Raw genomic sequence first — 18,739 nt, 5'->3', positions numbered from 1 at the left:
TTCCCACTTTCACTTTCAGCTGTGTTGATAAGAGCTGCACACCCAGGCAGTCTCTTCAGTGAAAAGGCTTGTTGTTGTCAGTAAACACAACCTGTCTGCCTGTTCCTGCTGACTGCAGTCGCAACAAGCCAAACATTGACCTCTGTCTGCACACACACAGGAAGGGCAGCCGTTTGCTCCTCAGGCTTTAACCTCTCATCCCTCTTATTGTTTCCTGCCAGGACATCGTTTAATGCGATGAGATGGCAGGAATGGAGGGATCCAGATCTGGTGACGAGGACAGACTCTCCATCAAGAGCGGTGGGAAGACACCAAAGAAGGAGATGCCGGGGATCCTGAAGACGTTTCGAGAGAGCTTGAGGCGTGTGGGAGAGAAGAGCCCCATCTCCCCTAACGGAAAAGGGTCAAAGGCCACACGCAAGTCAGACACGGGGACGCCCAACGGTGACCCGGGGCATCCGCAAGCACCTCCATCACCCAGTGAGTACCGCCAAGGCTTTTAAACTGTCGTGAAATCTGCTGTGAAATGGGATTTTGTCACCGTCAGGTAATGGCCTCAGCAAGGTCATGGGAAGAGGAAGTCGCATTGAGACTTGAGCGTCACTGTTGACATGCTGCTGCTTATCTGAGGCTGGCCTCCTGCCTGTCCCAAGAGATAGAACGAGACAAGCAGCAGCGTATTGTTATCATGCAACACAGACCTAAATAACCTCCCAGATGATATTAGACTAGCGGCTAGCCCAGACTCAAAGCTACAAACCTCCCTATTTTACACTGCCTACTCTACCAACCCTGTAATGGAAAGAAACGTTTATCTTTTCAGTTTAGCCCTCATTCACAACATACGCCGAAGCCATGCTCAAGCCACGCCTGAAGCCACGCTGAAGCCATGCTCAAGCCACGCCTGAAGCCACGCTGAAGCCACGCTCAAGCCACGCAGTTTCCTTTCGGCATCCTTCTTAACAGGCGAGACCGTTCACACCAGCCGCACACGTGCCACGCTCAAGCTGCGCTGAAGCGATCGTTCAGGATTCTGTTATATTTTCCAAGCGTGAAGCATGAAGTAAATGCAGGTTGTGGACGGGGGCAAGGCGTGTCGAGCGAGGCGCTGAGGAAAAGAGTGCTTCTTGTGTGACCGGTTTAGCGTGACACTCAGCTTCTGTTAAGCGCCCCTTCAGCTCTGCTTCTGTTAAGTGCCTGGTGTGAACAAAGGCTTAGCTTTTAAAGAGATAACACTTTTTCCACTTTTTTCTGCTGAAAATCAATATATTCCAGAATTGCATGTTGTGTTAAAAATAAATATTATTTCTATCTAACACTTTTTAACCTGATTTGATCGTTTTCTTGTCAAAAGTTATGCCGCCTCAAAGCTTTCTGGGAAATATCTCATCTTTTGAGTCCCATGCAGTTGCCGTATCCCTACCCATCAAGCTCAACATTGTGGTAATCTACCGCCCGCCTGGTCCTCTTGGTGACTTTCTGGACGAGCTGGACACCCTCCTCTCCGTCTTTCCTGAGGATGGTACTCCACTCATCCTTCTGGGAGACTTCAACATCCAGCCAGTAACCTTACAATCTCTGCCTTTCCTTAACTTCTTCTCATCCTTTGACCTTTACCTCTCTCAATCTCCTCCTACTCACAAAGCAGGGAATGTGCTTGACCTGGTCTTCACCAGATCCTGCTCCACCTCTAATCTCATTGTGACTCCTCTTCCTGTATCCGACCACCACTTTATCACCTTCTCCCTTCCCATCCCCCTCCCCTCCTCCCACCCATCTCCCCCTCACTCTACCACCACCCGACGCAACCTAAAAACTTTCTCACCCGACTCCCTCTCTTCTACCGTCCTCTCCCTGCTTCCCCCTGCCGAGCAATTTGCTCTCCTGTCCGCTGACGAGGCTTCCACCACTCTTCTCTCCTCTCTCTCCTCCGCTCTTGATTCTCTTTGCCCACTCACCACTAAGCCTGCCCGATCTTCTCCCCCTTCTCCTTGGCTGACTGAATCTCTGCGAACTTATCGAACTGAGCTTCGGGCAGCTGAGAGAAAATGGAGAAAATCACATCTCCCTGAAGATCTCTCTTCCTACCACCTTATCCACTCAAACTTCACTGATGCTGTCTCTAAAGCAAAAACTTCCTTCTTCATCTCTGAAATCCAGTCCTCTGCATCCAATCCCAGTAAACTGTTCTCCACCTTCTCCACGCTCCTCAACCCTCCCTCCCCTCCCCCTACCTCCTCCCTCTCGGCTGATGATTTTGTAACCTTCTTTACTAAAAAGGTGGATGACATCAGCTCCTCCTTCCATCCTCCAGACACCCTCACTAACACTCCCGACTCCAATCCTGCTCCTCGGCCCCCTGTCCCTGGATTTCCTTCCTTCTCTCCCCTCTCTCCTGATGAAGTGCTTAAACTCATCAGCTCGAACCGAGCCACTTACTGCCCCCTCGATCCTATCCCTTCCTCTCTCCTCCAAACCATCTCACCTAACATATCTCCCTTCCTCACTACCTTCATTAACTCCTCTCTGTCCTCTGGTCTTGTCCCGCCTGCTCTAAAGACTGCAAGAGTCAAGCCTCTGCTTAAGAAACCCTCCCTTGACCCTACTGCTATTCACAACTACAGACCTGTCTCTCTTCTCTCATTCCTTTCCAAAACCCTCGAACGAGCAGCGTCCGAACAACTTTCTCTCTATCTCTCACAAAATGACCTCCTGGACCCTCTGCAGTCCGGTTTCAAGGCCTCTCACTCCACTGAGACAGCTCTTCTTGCTGTCACAGAGGCCCTTCACACTGCTAAGGCCTCATCCCTCTCTTCTGTTCTTGTCCTCCTTGACCTGTCTGCTGCCTTCGATACAGTCAACCACCAAATCCTTCTTTCCACTCTGTCTGACCTCGGCATTTCAGGTTCTGCACTCTCCTGGTTTGCTTCCTACCTCTCGAACCGCTCATACCAGGTCTCATGGAGAGGGTCCCTCTCCAGATCCTGTCCTCTTACCACCGGTGTCCCCCAGGGCTCAGTCCTGGGCCCCTTACTTTTCCTTCTCTATATCAGATCTCTTGCCTATGTGATCTCTTCTCATGGCTTTTCTTACCACTGCTATGCTGATGACACCCAGCTTTTCCTTTCCTTCCCCCCCTCTGACACTCAAATCGAGGCTCGCATCTCTGCATGCCTCAAAGACATTGGCGACTGGATGTCTGCCCACCACCTCAAGCTCAACCTTGGTAAGACAGAACTACTCTTCCTCCCAGGAAAAGACTGCCCTCTCGCAGATCTCTCCATCTCCATTGACAACACCACCGTACTTCCCTCCCAAACAGCTAAGAACCTTGGGGTGATCCTTGACAACCAGCTGTCTTGCTCTGCCAACATAGCTGCTACAGCACGCTCCTGTAGGTTCTCTCTCTACAACATCCGCAAAATCCGTCCCTTTCTCACAAGAGAAGCGACTCAACTCCTGGTCCAGTCTCTTGTCTCCTCCCGCCTGGACTACTGCAACGTGCTCCTGGCCGGCCTACCTGCCACCGACATCCGACCGCTTCAGCTCATTCAGAACGCTGCAGCCCATCTGGTATTCAACCAACCCAAATTCTCTCACGTCACTCCCCTCTTCCAGGAGCTCCACTGGCTTCCCATCTCGGCCCGCATCAAATTCAAGACACTGGTACTGGCCTACAGGGCAGTACACCAGTCAGCTCCCCTGTACCTGCAATCCATGGTCAGGTTCCAAACCTCTCAGCGCTCCCTTCGCTCCTCCACCAGTGCAGGTCGCCTCGCCCCTCCTTCGCTACGGGGGCTCAAAAGTCGCTCATCCCGATCTCGACTCTTCTCGTCCCTGGCACCTCAATGGTGGAACGAGCTTCCACCTTCGGTCAGGACAGCTGAATCACTGCCGATCTTTCGGAAAAGACTAAAGACACACCTTTTCAGGCTCCATCTGGGCCCTTCTTGATCTAACTTCGTTCTCTCTCTTTCTTAAAAAAACACAAAAAAAAAACACTAACCTTGTACCACTAACCTAAACTTGTACCACTGTTCCTTCAGAAGTTGTAGTTGTCATAGACTGTGCTCCATAGTTGATTGCTCTATTGCTGACAAAAAATGTGTTATTGTAAGTCGCTTTGGATAAAAGCGTCTGCCAAATGACGTAATGTAATGTACTGTATATCCAAACAACGCTGGTGTTTGGTAGGAGAAGGGAGGGGGTGGTGGATGGGGAGAAACAGGAGCAGCAGATCCATTCACAGCGCTAGCTGGCTTTAAATGAAACCACACATGCGCGAGCAGGAAATGCACAGAGCTCTGCCATTGGTTCTGAAATTTGCCCGCCCCACAAAAGCTCATCCTATCCAAATGTGGAGTGGGCGGTAGGGTTGGCACGATGGACGATGGCATCGACCATCGTGATGGGCCGACCCCCCATTGACCTCTGAGCCTTCTACATCAGATCATCGTGATTAATTATCTGTTAAAATTAAAATTGTGCAGTTTTAATAATAAAAAAGGCCAAGTCCACTTACCGTGACGTGCGGGGGACGCGCGGGCGATATTAAACAAGCGCACCCAGTTCAGTTCAGAGAAGCCTCTCCTCCCCCTCCTCCTCTGCTCTACTGCTTCTCTGAACCATCGACATAAATAAAGATGGACGCCACTTGAGGTCCTGTTTAGTGAAGCCGCTGCATGTCAGATCGCTGCCCTGACGGCTGAATCCAGTATAGGTCACAAGGCCCGCCTCCCCATGTTAGTGGATGGGAAAATCACAACCGAAATATTCACAGTAAACGTCAGATATATTTTTTCCAAAGGTGGTTTGTATCATCTTAGATAGTCATTATCATGCTAATGCCTGTGCAAGTGGTCATTTTTCTGATCAGTTTGTTTTTAAGTAGTTATTTGACATAAAAAGGGATAAAAATGGATGATTGACAGCTGTGGCAGCCAGTCTCAAGCCGTCATTGGCTGGACAGGCTCTTCACATTATAGATCTATCGTCATAGACAAGACACACGGCTTCATCTGTTATCTAACGCTGCCTGGAGGTCGGGGTGGCTCTGCTGGGTGTGTGGGGCCGGGACAGAGGCTCTTAGCACGGGTAGTGGCTCCCTGGAGGTCGGGGTGGCTCATGGGTTGGCTGTGCTGGCTACCAGACATATCAATGGAACGCAATAAAAAGAACATTGTTTTGAGAAAGGTGCGCAAGGAATTAACGTTAGTTGGGGACTTAAGTTCAGAAAATATGTGTTTTAGTAGTTACTCCAGCTACGTTAGCAATAGCGTTAGCCGCTTTCGCTAGTCGGCTGTTTTTCATTATTTATCGGCTTAATATTACTATAACTTAACAACCGATAACGATAGCTGGAATAACACAATAATATACACATATTTTCAGAACTTACCAGGTTGTCCAACTGCCAGGAAATGTGTTTTATAACGTTAACTCCCGTCCCGGGTAAGATGGGGCCTAGTACGCAACACCAGCCATGAGCTAATCGCTAACGGGTTAGCCGTTAACGTCACATACAAACCGAGGTTTTATTTTTGGTATTAAAGCAACAAACGTTTTTATATGGATATCTCAGAGAAATGCTTTGACTGTGGGGATGTTCGTTCTTCACAAGCTCCTTTCTTAGCTGTTGTAAGGATATAGTTAACAGAGATGAGACTAGGTAGCTAGGCTAACGTTACCACTGAGCTATATTAAATGGAACGTTACAGGCTGCCCTACCCACACTATATCAGTAAACAACGTAGCGTAAAGCGTCAAGGTTCGATTTGTAAAACCAACGTTTGCTCCAAAAGGAATTAAATCATAAAGTTAATCAAAATGCCACGGAAACATTAGGCTACCTTAATCAACACAGCAGTGCATCGGATAATTCCCCCAGTGAGGCCGAGAGGAGCATGCCTGCCTCCACTTCCGGTCCGGGCTGAGAGCGCTGAGAGCACAGCAGCCCGGAGGTCTAAATCTCCGACAACCAAAATCAGATTTTCGTACAGGCGTCATTTTGATAAACTGATCTCATAGTGGGAATCTTCCTGGTTACTTTTGGCGAGACAAAAAATATTACAACTTAAAGTGCCATATTTACAGAGCTAGACTGTATATAAATACACAACGCACTGTGCGCATTCTAGAAACAGCAGCTCTACATAAGAAAGTTCAGAGGGGCGGGGAGCCCACAGAGGTTCTAAATCAACGGAGCTACTGCGCAGAATCTGGTTCACTGATCTGGCAGGATTTTGGCTTCAATAGACCATACAGGGAGGAGATAGGGACACTCTCTCCATTCATATTATAACTCAATGCTCTGAACTGGGTGCGCTTGTTTAAGGTCGCCGGGGCATCCCCCGTGCGTGAGAAGTCGCTTGTGTTGTGAAAACTTTTTAAGACAAAGAAGAAACTTCACGTTCTTTCCTGTTTTCAATCCAAAGTGAGTACAAGTCTTCAACTGTGAATTTAACTCGCCTGTTTCCAAAGTGAAAGTTGTAGTCGCTCCATAGATACAGCAGCTGTAGCCTCAACACGTGAGACTCATCAGTCATTTCTCCTCAACTCTCTCATTAGGTTCAAAAGCCAACGCAACTCTAACGTTATATCAGCCAGTAATTCAGTCAGTTTTCTGCCAGCTAGTTCAATTCAACACACACACGTTGTTGGTAAGGATCTGTAACGTTAACGTTATTTGTTTTGCGCCGTTCAGTTGCCTGGCTCTGTGCTGTTAGCACAGAGGCTACTAATGGCCCATTTCCAACGCTGGTATCAGCGCGGCCCCGCCCAGCTCGTCTCGCTTTTTTGTCTCATTCCACCGATCAAAAACCTTGACAGCCCGGGTTGAGTCGTGCTAGTTTTGGTCCCTGCTTTGTTGAGGTTCCAGCGCTGTGAACCCGGTACCATACCGTGACGTGAAAACACTGCAGACGACTGATTGGTCAGGCAGAATCGTGTTTACTGTTAATGCCGGATACCAGTTTAGTGGGGCTTACCTTCTCTTCTGTTATTTCCATCAGTCTTTTGTGTTGCTGCCTTCGGCTCTGGTGAAATAAAATCGATCTCCTTGCTCAGCTTTAACATGGCTGTGGTTTTCAATTGTTTTGAGAGAGAAAAGGTCAGCTCCTCGGGAAGCCCTTTGTAGTTGTGTGCTGCATCGGCTCCGCTAGGCCGGAGGCGGGGGTTTAGTGAAGCCGCGGTCTTGCCTGGTGAGTTGCTGCCGGGGTTAAGGCTTCCCTTCTCCCCGTAGCGCAACTCCCATCCCCTGCGCAGTGCATGCATGTGATTTTGAGTAACAACAAAGTGATATCCATTCTCCTGGCCGATTGTCACATTTGCCCATGTAGGTCATTTAGAGGCACCAGTATTTCATAACCAGTTTAAAAGTTCTGTGTATGGATTTAATTTTAATGTTATACGTTATAGGCTACTTCGGCTATGGGCGGAGGGCAGATATGCGGTCGCTATGACGACCAGGTGTGGGCGGAGGCGAGTCAACTTGCTATGGAAACAGAGTCTATATCAAGTAGAGACGAGTAAGACCAGATCGAGTAGAGCTGTACTGTGCTGTTATATGTGTTGGAAATTAGCCATAATAGCCTATCCAAGCCCGCTGGTCTCATGTAGAGCTCAGCTGTCCTGCATTGCAGAGGCGTAGCCAAATGGCATTTACAGCACCGCAGCGACTTAACACATTGACTGCCAGACGTTTTTTTCTTGCTGTAGGTAGCTTCTGCCAAGCCGTTTTTTGAGGATTGTGGCTCATTTTACAGGAGCCGAGAATTATTTTCTGCTTGGAGTTTGTGAACATACAATATCTCAAAAGTACTAATAGAATGTGTACTTTCTCTGTCTAAAAGAGTTAGTTTGTAGAGTTAGTAGTTATGTAAGCATTAGCAGTTGAATACAGCATGGTTTTAGCGTCAGAAAGAATATTCAGAGATAAACAGCTTTTTGTGAAATTCGATAGAACTGTCACTTTAACCATTCATTTTTGGCTCTCTCTCTCTCTCTCCCTCCCCCTCTCGCTCTCTCTCTCTCTCTCTCTCTCTCCCCCTCGCTCTCCCTCCCTCTCTCTCTCTCTCTCTCTCTCTCTCCCTCCCTCTTGCTCTCCCTCCCTCTCTCTCTCTCTCCCTCCCTCTCGGGAGGGAGACGCACTAGGTTTAATCCTAGTGAGAGGGGGAGAGGGAGAGAGAGAGAGAGAGAGAGAGAGGGAGGGAGGGAGAGAGAGAGAGCGAGAGAGAGAGAGAGAGAGAGAGAGAGAGAGGGAGAGAGCGAGAGGCAACTCCTCCCTCTTCTTGCCTGCAGCGGCCGTCACAGTCTCAGTGCTTTTGCTGCTGTCCTGTGCCTGTCGATCTGCACGGCTGCTGTTTGAGGAAGTCGGCATGGACTCGCTTGCTTCTTGGAGTTTTGGTTGAGAGAAGCTTTTGCGATTCTGGTCATATTTATGCTGCGTGTTTCAAAGTGTGTTCCACCTGTAATGTATTATGTAAATTTGCAATCCCGTATCGCCAGCAATCAGCGTGAAAATGAAAGCGCCTTCGCCAATCCACCTTCATGAGAATGGCTTCAGTCACACTGCTTTTTGCTTGCCTTCCTCCTTCCTTGTCGCCACTTAGTGGGTCGGTGGAATGGGTTGTACACGTTGTACACGTTGTACACGTCCAATACCTATATAAGAGATGTAAAAGGCTTAGATGCACAACCTACCGTCAAAAAAAAAAAATCGATTTTTTTGACGAGTACACTCGTCGCTGGCAGTTAACAGCTGGATTGTGTTTGACGAGTACACTCGTCGCTGGCAATCAAGGTGTTAATAAATAATGAATTATTCCCCCCACCCCTGTCAATGACGATGCCATCGTCCATCACAATGGTTTACTGTGGAACCATCACGATGGCTATTTGATTGACATCGCACAACCCTAGTGGACGGATTCGAAAACCTGAAAACTCCCCGCCCTTTTTTGAAAAACTGACATGACGAACGGCTGAGTGATCCCTCTGATTTGTTAGGGTTGAATATCTCTTTAAATGGCCTTCATTTGAACTGTTTCTCTTCAGGTTGCCAGCACACCTCGAGAGAAAACGACTGGTCTTCTCTCGAGTTGTGTTGGCAACCCCCCTGTGTGTTATATGGACAAACTTCACCTGTGTTTCAACTGGCATGAGGGGGAGGAGATGATGACAGAATTTAAATTTTTGGGTGCACTGTCCCTTTATTCAATCTAAAAAGGAACACCTGAGTACCCTGAGAGAAAGCTTTGGATCCACTTACTTGTGCGAAACATTCTTTGGTGCAATGACCCAGATCAAAACAATGACCCAGATCAAAACAATGACCCAGATCAAAACAATGACCCAGATCAAAACAAAGAAAGGGAAAGAAAAGACCCTGATTACTGCACTGCACACCAACATAAGTAAGGCACCAGCCCATTTTTTACTAAATTGTAAAAGTATCAAAAAATTAACTGACCCACCCATTTAATGTTCATGTTTACTCTGCCAAATAACATGATGCAAATACATTATTTATAATCATTTTCCTTTTTCCACCCCCCCAAAAGGTTTTGTGCTGGTGAAAGGGATACTTGGCTGAAAACATGTCTGAAAGGGGGGACATTCGTAAAAAATCATTTGAGAACCAAGAGACGCTCTAGTGACAGATGCTAGAGCCCATATATAGCCTCAAGTTTGATCCCCAGCTGCGGGGGGAATACACAACGCAGGTTATGTAGGCTCAGCTAGTTACCCGGGAATAACAAAAATACAGATGTGGAAATGTGTTTTAGGGTGGATTTTTCACTTAAGGCTGTGATACACAGAGATGTTGTTTGTTTGTTTGTTTCGTTTTCCAACTTCGACAGGCAGCAGCACCTCAGGAAGCAATTGTATTTTTGCTGAGTTACATTACACTATATTACTTTATAACATTTTTAAATTTCAGTCACATTGAGCTAATTAGGTTACTGTAGTTCAGTTGACATGAGGTCGGTTCATTTGGAATGAGTCCTATCTCGAGGATACTTCCATAACTCTCCAGGAACAAACTAACCCTACTGATGACTTTGACTTTGTTTATTTCACTTGGAGCCAAGCCAAACAGCCTGGCAGTTTTCATCGTGACTCAATCAGTAAACATTCCTGTCTTGATTTAGTTTGAGGTCATGCTAGAGGACAGCACACAGCCAGAGAATAAGGCAACACACACACACGCACGCATGCACGCACGCACGCACACACACACACACACACACACACACACACACACACACACACACACACACACACACACACACACACACACACACACACACACACACACACACACACACACACACAGAATCAGAACCACTTTTATTGCCACAGTATGCAAGTTACATACAAGGAATTTGTCTTAGTGTCTGTATGCAGCAGGTCAATATACAGAGAAAAAGAAGTAGGAAAATAACAAAGACAATCACAATGTTGCAAGTGCAATCAAATCAAATACAGTATATATACAATATGTACATGAGTGGACACACACACACACACACACACACACACACACACACACACACACACACACACACACACACACACACACACACACACACACACACACACACACACACACACCTTGGAATCTCTTCCTACTTGTGTTTTCTTCCTTAAGCATGGCAAATTCTACTCAGCAAATGTGAACATACTGTATAAGAAACTACAACCCGCATCAATGTCAAGAATGGAGCTTGATTTTTCTTTTTTACACTCAGGTCCGAGTGCCGGCTCTTCCATAAAAGAGGAGGATGGGGCAGATGGCTCTTCACCGACCAAACAGAAATCGTTGTCTAGAACACGATCAGGTACAGCAATCAATCAATCAGTAACAGATTAATAACTCCCCAGCAGCACCAATCAGTGAACAAGCCCCAACCTGGTCTTAATCTTTATATTTAACATTTAAACACTAAAGACCTTTCAATAGACAAAACAGGAACTGTAAGATTTTTGCAGGAATACCAACATTGTTACATTTTACAGTGAGTGAGCGAATCAAGGTTTACTAATGGCTTTTGTACGAATTGAACCTGTGACATTTTAGTTCTGGAATGACCTCTCCAAATTAAACTCTTACTTACACAACTTGTAGCCTACTGTGTCTGGAATCTTTCAACCCTGATTTAACTGGGACAAAGAATAATCATCAATCATTTGTTTTTTTGCTGCCATCTTAAAGGGACAGCTCACCCTAAAATCCAAAATACATATTTTTCCTCAGTCTCAACTGTAGTGCTATCTATCCATCTAGATCATTTTGTGTTGGCTGGGTTTGGGAGATACGGAACTGGATGGCGCCGGCTTGTGGTGCTCAAAGCACACACAGACAAAAAAAAACATTTGAAAAACTCAACAGCCATGTCACTTTCCAGAAATCAGGCCCCGGTTACTCAAGGCTACTCCCAGGTCTCCTCCCATCTGGACGTGCCTGGAACACCTCCCTAGGGAGGTGACCTTATCCCTAAGGGAGATGCCAGCCACCCTGAGAAAACACATTTTGGCCACTTGTATCCGCGATCTTGTTCTTTCGGTCATGACCCATCCAGGTGAGAGTAGGAACGAAGATCGACCGGTAGATCGAGAGCTTTGCCTTCTGGCTCAGCTCTTTTTGTCACAATGGTGCGGTAAAGCGGACGCAATACCGCTCCCGCTGCTCCGATTCTCCGACCCATCTCCTGCTCCATTGTCTCCTCACTCGAGAACAATACCCCGAGATACTTGAACTTCTTCACTTGGGGTAAGGAGTCATTCCCTACATGGAGTAGACCATTGGTTCCCAAACTGGGGCTACGCCTGGTGGTCCGCCAGAGAATTAAAAAAGAAAATCCTGACAGACAACCGTTTTTACCCTGAGCAGTTGCCGGATTGGGATTACAATTTTCGGAAATATCATGATATTTGGGAAACATCACAATTTTGAACATTTACTTTCAGAGGCTGCAGCAGGCTCAGTTTTAAAGTCAGAGTGAAATTTCTGGTATCATATGAAACTAGAAGCCTTACGGAATTGATTTGGACCAACCATGTCATCATGCTAGTTTGTCAGGACGGTAGCTAAATAACACTCCAAAGTTAGGCTAAGTTCCCAAACTGTGGTCCGCGCACCACTGGTGGACCGCGGACCACAGTTTGGCAACCAATCCATAGAGTACCGCAGGGATGACGTATTTTTGTAGGCTTTATCCAGAAATGGCCGCCATTTGGTTCTTCAGTGGAAAAGTCTATGGGGTTTTAGAATGGGGATTTCACTTAAATGCATAAAATAAGGTCTGTGGTTAACAAAAGTTTATGGGAATACGAATTTGGGTTCAGCATGATACTCTTCACAAACATTAATCACTTTTATGCCTTTTGAAGCGTTGTATAAAAAATGCATTTACGTTCCAAAAGTCATAAGTTATTCCCGTTTGTGAAGATTATCATGCAGAACCCAGATTCGCGTTCCCATAAACTTTTGTTAACAACAGACCATATTCTATGCATTTAAGCGAAACCCCCATGTTAAATCCCATAGACTTTTCCACTGAAGAACCCGGAAGTATACTTCCAGACACATTCCTGCGGCTCCCTATTAGTAGTCAGTGTACCATCAACATGATTTAGAAGCTGTTATATTAAGGTCAAATAGTCAAATTGGGGCTTTAAAGCTACAATATGGAACTTTTCTCCCTGAGGCAGTCACACCCTCCTCCCTCTCAGTTGGTCAAGTTCCCACCCCTAACACCTGTCACTCATCTGAGTAACTGGCACTGCAAAGCCTCCACAAGTGTTAAAAAGGCAAATGCTGCAAATTTGCAGTAAAAAAAGAAGCAACACTGATTTTCATGGTTTTGGATTTTGAACGAGTCTTGCTGCACGCTTAGATTTGCCTGTACTTTTCTTTCTGACTGATTTCCGCCATTGGTGTTGTTGCTGTGACTTCCCTTCGCTGTGGCCACTCTAACTCACCGTTGGCCACGCCCACAGCAAATGGTTTACGCCCCAAAACATCCGCAACATCACTGCAAAGCCACTTTAAGGCAAACGGGGGATTTAGTGGTGAACACCTAGGGACTGATAATGACACGCTGATGTAGAATATATTATTTATTTATTTATTGTTTTAATTAATGTGACAAAAGTTGCATATTGCAGTCTTAATATAAATTGTGCACTTTCAACCCCTAGCTCCCACCTTTGGTAACTCTTTCCTGAAGAGGGGGGCACCCAACTTCCGCAGCCTGGGCCTTGGCGGTAAGAAGGACAAGGAGAAGACGCTCGTCCCAGTCTCTGAAGCCCCAGTGGAGGAGAAGGAGGAGGAACCAGTGCCAGAGGAGATTGTAGAGGAGTCGTACAAGCTTTCAGAAATCCCCCTCACACCACTGTCAGGTGCAGTCTCTGACCTCAATGAGGCGCGCCCAATGGTTTTCCAACATTTACAGGAGGCAATTTTTTTTATTATCATTATTTAAGCTGCTGTGAACGATGAACCTGAAAGCATAAACGTAGCACATTATTCATGTCATTAGTAAATCTATCTACACCATTTCAAATGGACTTTCTACAGACAACTAACCCATAGGCTGTTGAAATTGTTTAATAAACTGCTGGTGACTCCTATAGTGCATCTGGAAAGATGAAAATATGTTTCTGTAGCCTACCCAGATTCAGCTTGCGCTCTACTTTGCTCATAATATACGCATTGCCACTTCTGTACAAAAACCCTCTGACAGTTGACCTCTGACCTCTGACAGTTAGGCCGGCTTGTTGCCAACAGTCTTAATTAGTCTAGTCCAACCTGATAATCTAAGACCTTAAACTAGGTTTATGCAACTGGCCCCAACTCAGGTGACCCTACTCAAGCTACAACTCAGTGTTTGGAGTAGAGACTATAGGAAAACGAATCTAGTTTATTAGACTTTCAATTTTATTTATAACATGACTGAATGGATCTGCACCCAAAACCACAGCAATCTTTTTTTCTAAGTCAGTCTGGGGTTTCGAAGCCTTGAGCTCAGTTTTCTTACATTTCATCATACAGTATATGTTTTCTGCCTTTACTTTGCCTTTAAGAACACCCTGAGATTGTTTATGTAATTGTGGGTTATTTTCACTATATGTGTGTCATATTGTACAAAAAATATATCAATTTTTCCTCAGAGAAATACTGTCAGCGTTGTAAGCGTTCCTCTTTGATGGGACACTGATAGCTGCAAGCTAAAGTTCAAAATGGCAGCAAGGGATTCATTCAACCTTCTTTTGTAACATAATACCTATACCTTCCTGTCTCTTTCTCTGTCTGTATATTAAACGGCCTGAACATGTTTCTGTGTTTTGACAACAGACCTAGCCAGTGATAGGTATCTTATTCCTAATGTAAATACCTCAGTTTGTCTCTAGACAATGCCACCGTCGTCTATTTGAAAGTTTCTAAATCCTAGATCATTGGTTTATGTGGCAAATAAGAATCACAACTGATTTCTTCAAATTTAAACAAGGGCAGGAATTCATTCTCTCCCCTACTGTTCATCCAAACCTCATTTTGTTCACAGTACCAGTCATTTGGTGGGAATGTGACTGTTAATCGTACACTTTCTACGCTATAGAAATGTAGAATGTATATTATGTACATACAGTATCTCCACACCACAGGCAGCAATTTGTGAGTAAGAAAAAGCACAATAATGTGATACTTTTATTTATCCTTGTAGGGAAATCAAGTTTACTCTCCTCTTCCGATGGAGGTTAGAGGTCAATAAAGTCAAACGGTTAATTCTGTCCTCTCTGCCCTGTTTCCCAGAAATGGCTTCGTAGCAATATTTTAAATCCACCATTTGGGGGTGCTGCTTTATTTCCCTTTATCTACACTCAGTATAAGCTTATGTTGTTCCAGAACATGCTAGTAGGGAAGGGACTGGTGGAAGCCTGTTTTGAAGAGTTTTGAGAGCCAGAAATCTCAGCATCTGGTGAAGTACTGTAGTTGTTGAGTCATTAGCATTGAGCGACAACCCCATGAGCTTCCTGCACATATTATAATCATTTAGTGCCTAATTAAATTAAAAATCTCTCTTGATAAGCATCCCTTTCTCATTCTCACTCACCTCTCCCTACTCTTTCCTCAATCATCCCAATTAGTTTATGATACCTTGTGGAGTATCTCATCATGTCTCCTCTCTGCTCCTCTCTAGTGATGGAGATCAATAAGCTGATAGACCTGGATGTGCTGGAGGAGGCTCACCTGAACCTGCTCTCGCTCCGGCAGGAGTTCCAGCGGGAGCAGCAGCAGTGCGGCGAGGGTGACTTGCCTGTCGCCCTGGTCATGAAGGAGAAGGACCTTAGCCTCCTGTACGGACACCTGCGCGACAAAGTCAAGGCTTTAGTGCGCGACTCCAACTCTCTTCCCTCCAGAAACAAGGGGCTGCTAGTGCATGTCGTCCGCATCATCCAGGAGGAGGAGAAGAGGGAGGGGGACCCTGGTGGCGTGGCCGGGCCCGGCGCCTGGAGGGATGCCTGGAAGGAGGCGGTGGGTGAAGGGGTGCAGGCCAAGCTGGGGAGGGTTCACCTGGATGCGAGGGAAAAGAACCAGGCCTGGCTGGCGGTCCACCTGGGTCTCCTAGGGAAGGCCATTGTGGAGGACCTGGAGGTTGTGAAGCGGGATCTGCGGTGGTCCTACCCGCCCAGCTTCCACGTCTTCAGCACCTACGTGAGGAGTTACCACGCCGCCGTCGGACAGCATCTGAACAAGCTGCAGCAGCAGGCCATGGAGTTGAAGGATCTCTACGCTCTGCTGGACTGGATCATCAACCGCTACAAGAGGTCAGTCCCAAGGGGCAACCTACTGGGCTGAAAAATGAAGCGAATGAGGAAGTGTCTTAAACCTGCATCCTTTGTAATGGCCAACAGGGGGCGACACCACAGGCTGCAAAAATAAGTCCCGATTATGATTTTGTGATCTCAATCGCTAGTCTTCTTCAAGATGATGTTGCAGCATGATGTTCATTTTGTCATTGTTAGTATAATTTAGACTAAAATAGACGATAAAGCAGACTATGCTTTGGGACGTGATTGACAGGTCGCCTGTCCAGTGATCACGCAGCTTGCCGATCATGGACCAACAGCAGGCGGCGCTCTGGCTCTGTGGGAAATAACCCTTAGTCTTGCGCTAGCTGCTTCTGACTCCAAAAAAAACAAGATGGTGAGAGTCAAAATGCCAAACTCGAGGCTTCAAAACGAGAGTCCACAAACGAGTAGGTGACGTCATAGTGGCTACGTCCATTACCGTATTTTTAGGTGCTGTGCACATTGGACCTGTGTTTCTGAGAAGCCAGTGCCTTTCTGCAATTGGTCGGAGCGCTCTGGGCGTCTCAAGCTGAAGAAAGTTGAACATTTGGAGGAAAAGTGCGCTGCTCGTCAATGTCACTCCTCCTACCTCTTCTCCTCCCAAGGGGATCTTCAACCTCCGCTGGTGCCAGAATTGCCAATAATCTGGCTTTCATGTTTACAGTGTGAACAATCAACAACATCAAACAGACGAAACTAGCTGGCTACTGTCCGTGTGATCGTTGCGTCCTGAACTGCGCACGACGGCAGGGAAAATCAAAAGAAAACGCACACAAAGACGCTCCGTGCACTGTTTTGTGCGCACTGGAAGTGCTCTCGGCATGATTTCTAAAGCGTTCTTATGTGAAAAACACAGGTTCAATGTGCACGGCACCTTTGATACCCTGATGTTGCATCGGACTGTTGTGAAATGAGAGAATTGATAGCCTTTTTGTGTTCAGTATTTATTTTGTTCACTGCAGTCTATGGTTTACTCTTCTGTGTACAAGATAGCTACCTGTACATTGGTTCAGAAGGACTGTAGTTTGCTACATAGAAACAAAATCCACTGGACTTGAAATGAAGAGTTGTTGAATTTCTCAAGTTCTCTGGCATGATGTGACATGTTTTCAACATTGTTTGGGTACCACCAGATCATTGTGCCATGAAATGTTGTGAAATGCATATCTGAATCTGAATGCATAACCCCCTTCCCCCAAACAGTGAGAATATCATGGGGAGTCCCTCGTTGCAGCCGGAGATGGAGTGTGAGAGCAGCGCCCCCTGCCTGGAGGAGGGCTTCCTCGAGCAGCTCAAAGAGAAGTATTGCCTCCGAGTTCAGGTGAGGCGGAATGTGGTACAATAGATCAGATAAGACAGTGGATGAACAGGGTTGACAGACGGACTTTACTGGTTATTTATACTGAACAGAAATTCCAACCTTCACTTTCAGAACAAGTAAGTAATGTAAGTGTCATTTTCAGAACATTTTGGATCCCACCCTCCTTCTCCCTGTGCTTGATAGGAGGACATGAGATCTTCACTGGTCAAAATCATACAACTTGAAGATGAGGAAATTTGGAGAGACAGAAAGACACCAGAGAGGGACGAAGACTTCCTCAACTCTCAGATTCCCATGGACTTCTGGAAGGTATGTAAGTGTGGTGTCTTTTAAAGGCACTAAATGCGATATTCAGATACAGATACAGATACTTTTATTGCCACGCAACCAGGTTGGTGGTATTTAGTTTCAGTACATGATGTTATAGCTCTGGCAAAACATGGAAACAGGACATTGATACATTGATACAATTAGACAGTTACACCATTCCCACTTCCAACAATAAATACATAAATACAGGATACAAGACCAATAGACGTATAGTTAGGGTGAGGGGGGAGGGGGGAGAGGGAGAGGGAGAGGGGTGCTGAGGGAGTTCAGAGTCCGTATGGCTGTGGGAAAGAAACTGTTTTTGAAGTGGGTAGTTTTGGTGGGAATTGATCTGTATCGTCTCCTTGAGGGGAGGGGCTGGAACAGAGGGTGGGCTGGGTGGCAGGGGTCCTTAATGATCTTACAGGCACGGGTGATGGTTCGGGAGGTGTATATGGAGTCCAGGGTGGGGAGGTCACAACCAATGATTTTTGCTGCTTTATTAATAATGCGCTGTAATTTGGATTTGGATATTTGATCAGCTGAACCGTACCAGACAATTATGGATGAGGTGATGATGCTTTGTATGATGGCAAATTTAGTTTGGTCAAACTTTGAGTGTTTTCTCTCAAGCTGTTTTCCCACATGCGCTTTGTACCGCTAAATGACCGGAACGTGGTCTAATGCCTTCATGTGGGAAAGTCGTTGTGCCGGTATAAGCGCGACCCCGTCGTCGCAGACATTTCACCAGTTTCGAGCCAGTCAGAAGAGCGGTATGCTCTTAAGGGGACACAAGTGGGAAACGGGTCCAGTCATTTTCCGCGACAGTGGTCCTTCTCTCATGGGCGAGGTGTAGCCTACACATGTTGCTTAATGTTCCAGCGGGCATAATCTAATCATTCGCGCACATTAAAGCAAACTGGCGAAATGATCTTGTGATAATAAGAGCGGTAGCCTATGTCAGCTTCATGTGTGGGCGTGCTGATTTCCGAAGGCGAAGGCAAGCCCGGACACATCAAACGAAGCCAGTCTGTAAAAAGTTCTTCAACACGACGCAGGTGAACGGATAAACATTGAACCAGCAACTATTTCTCTCAGACACGGATCCCAACTTCTTCAAAGTGCATCATCTAATCATCCGCGCAAACTACTTCCACATTTCGCTTCGTGCATTTGCTTTCTCTACATACATACAAGCTCCCCCCCCCCCCCCCCAACATACAGGCAATTTCGCTGCTAGATTCCCACATGCGC

General features: G+C 46.3%; 1 protein-coding gene across 1 annotated transcript in view; it reads left to right on the top strand.

Annotated features, from left to right (window-relative positions):
- Nucleotides 1-242: 242 nt before the first annotated feature.
- The window catches only part of exoc3l4 (exocyst complex component 3-like 4), a gene marked incomplete at its 5' end in the record, with an annotated part of 38,509 nt that continues 20,012 nt past the window's right edge, over nt 243-18,739 (top strand). The window contains 6 exons of the mRNA XM_083632995.1: nt 243-480; nt 10,752-10,841; nt 13,204-13,404; nt 15,204-15,831; nt 17,059-17,176; nt 17,360-17,485. Of these exons, the coding sequence (XP_083489121.1) occupies nt 243-480; nt 10,752-10,841; nt 13,204-13,404; nt 15,204-15,831; nt 17,059-17,176; nt 17,360-17,485 (1,401 nt within the window). The remainder of the gene's footprint in view (nt 481-10,751; nt 10,842-13,203; nt 13,405-15,203; nt 15,832-17,058; nt 17,177-17,359; nt 17,486-18,739) is intronic.

The sequence above is a fragment of the Poromitra crassiceps genome (assembly GCF_964638095.1).
Source record: "Poromitra crassiceps genome assembly, chromosome: 3".
Classification (NCBI taxonomy): Eukaryota; Metazoa; Chordata; class Actinopteri; order Beryciformes; family Melamphaidae; genus Poromitra; species Poromitra crassiceps.
The sequence above is the reverse complement of the archived record's forward strand: the minus strand, read 5'-3'. Positions and strand labels throughout refer to the sequence as shown.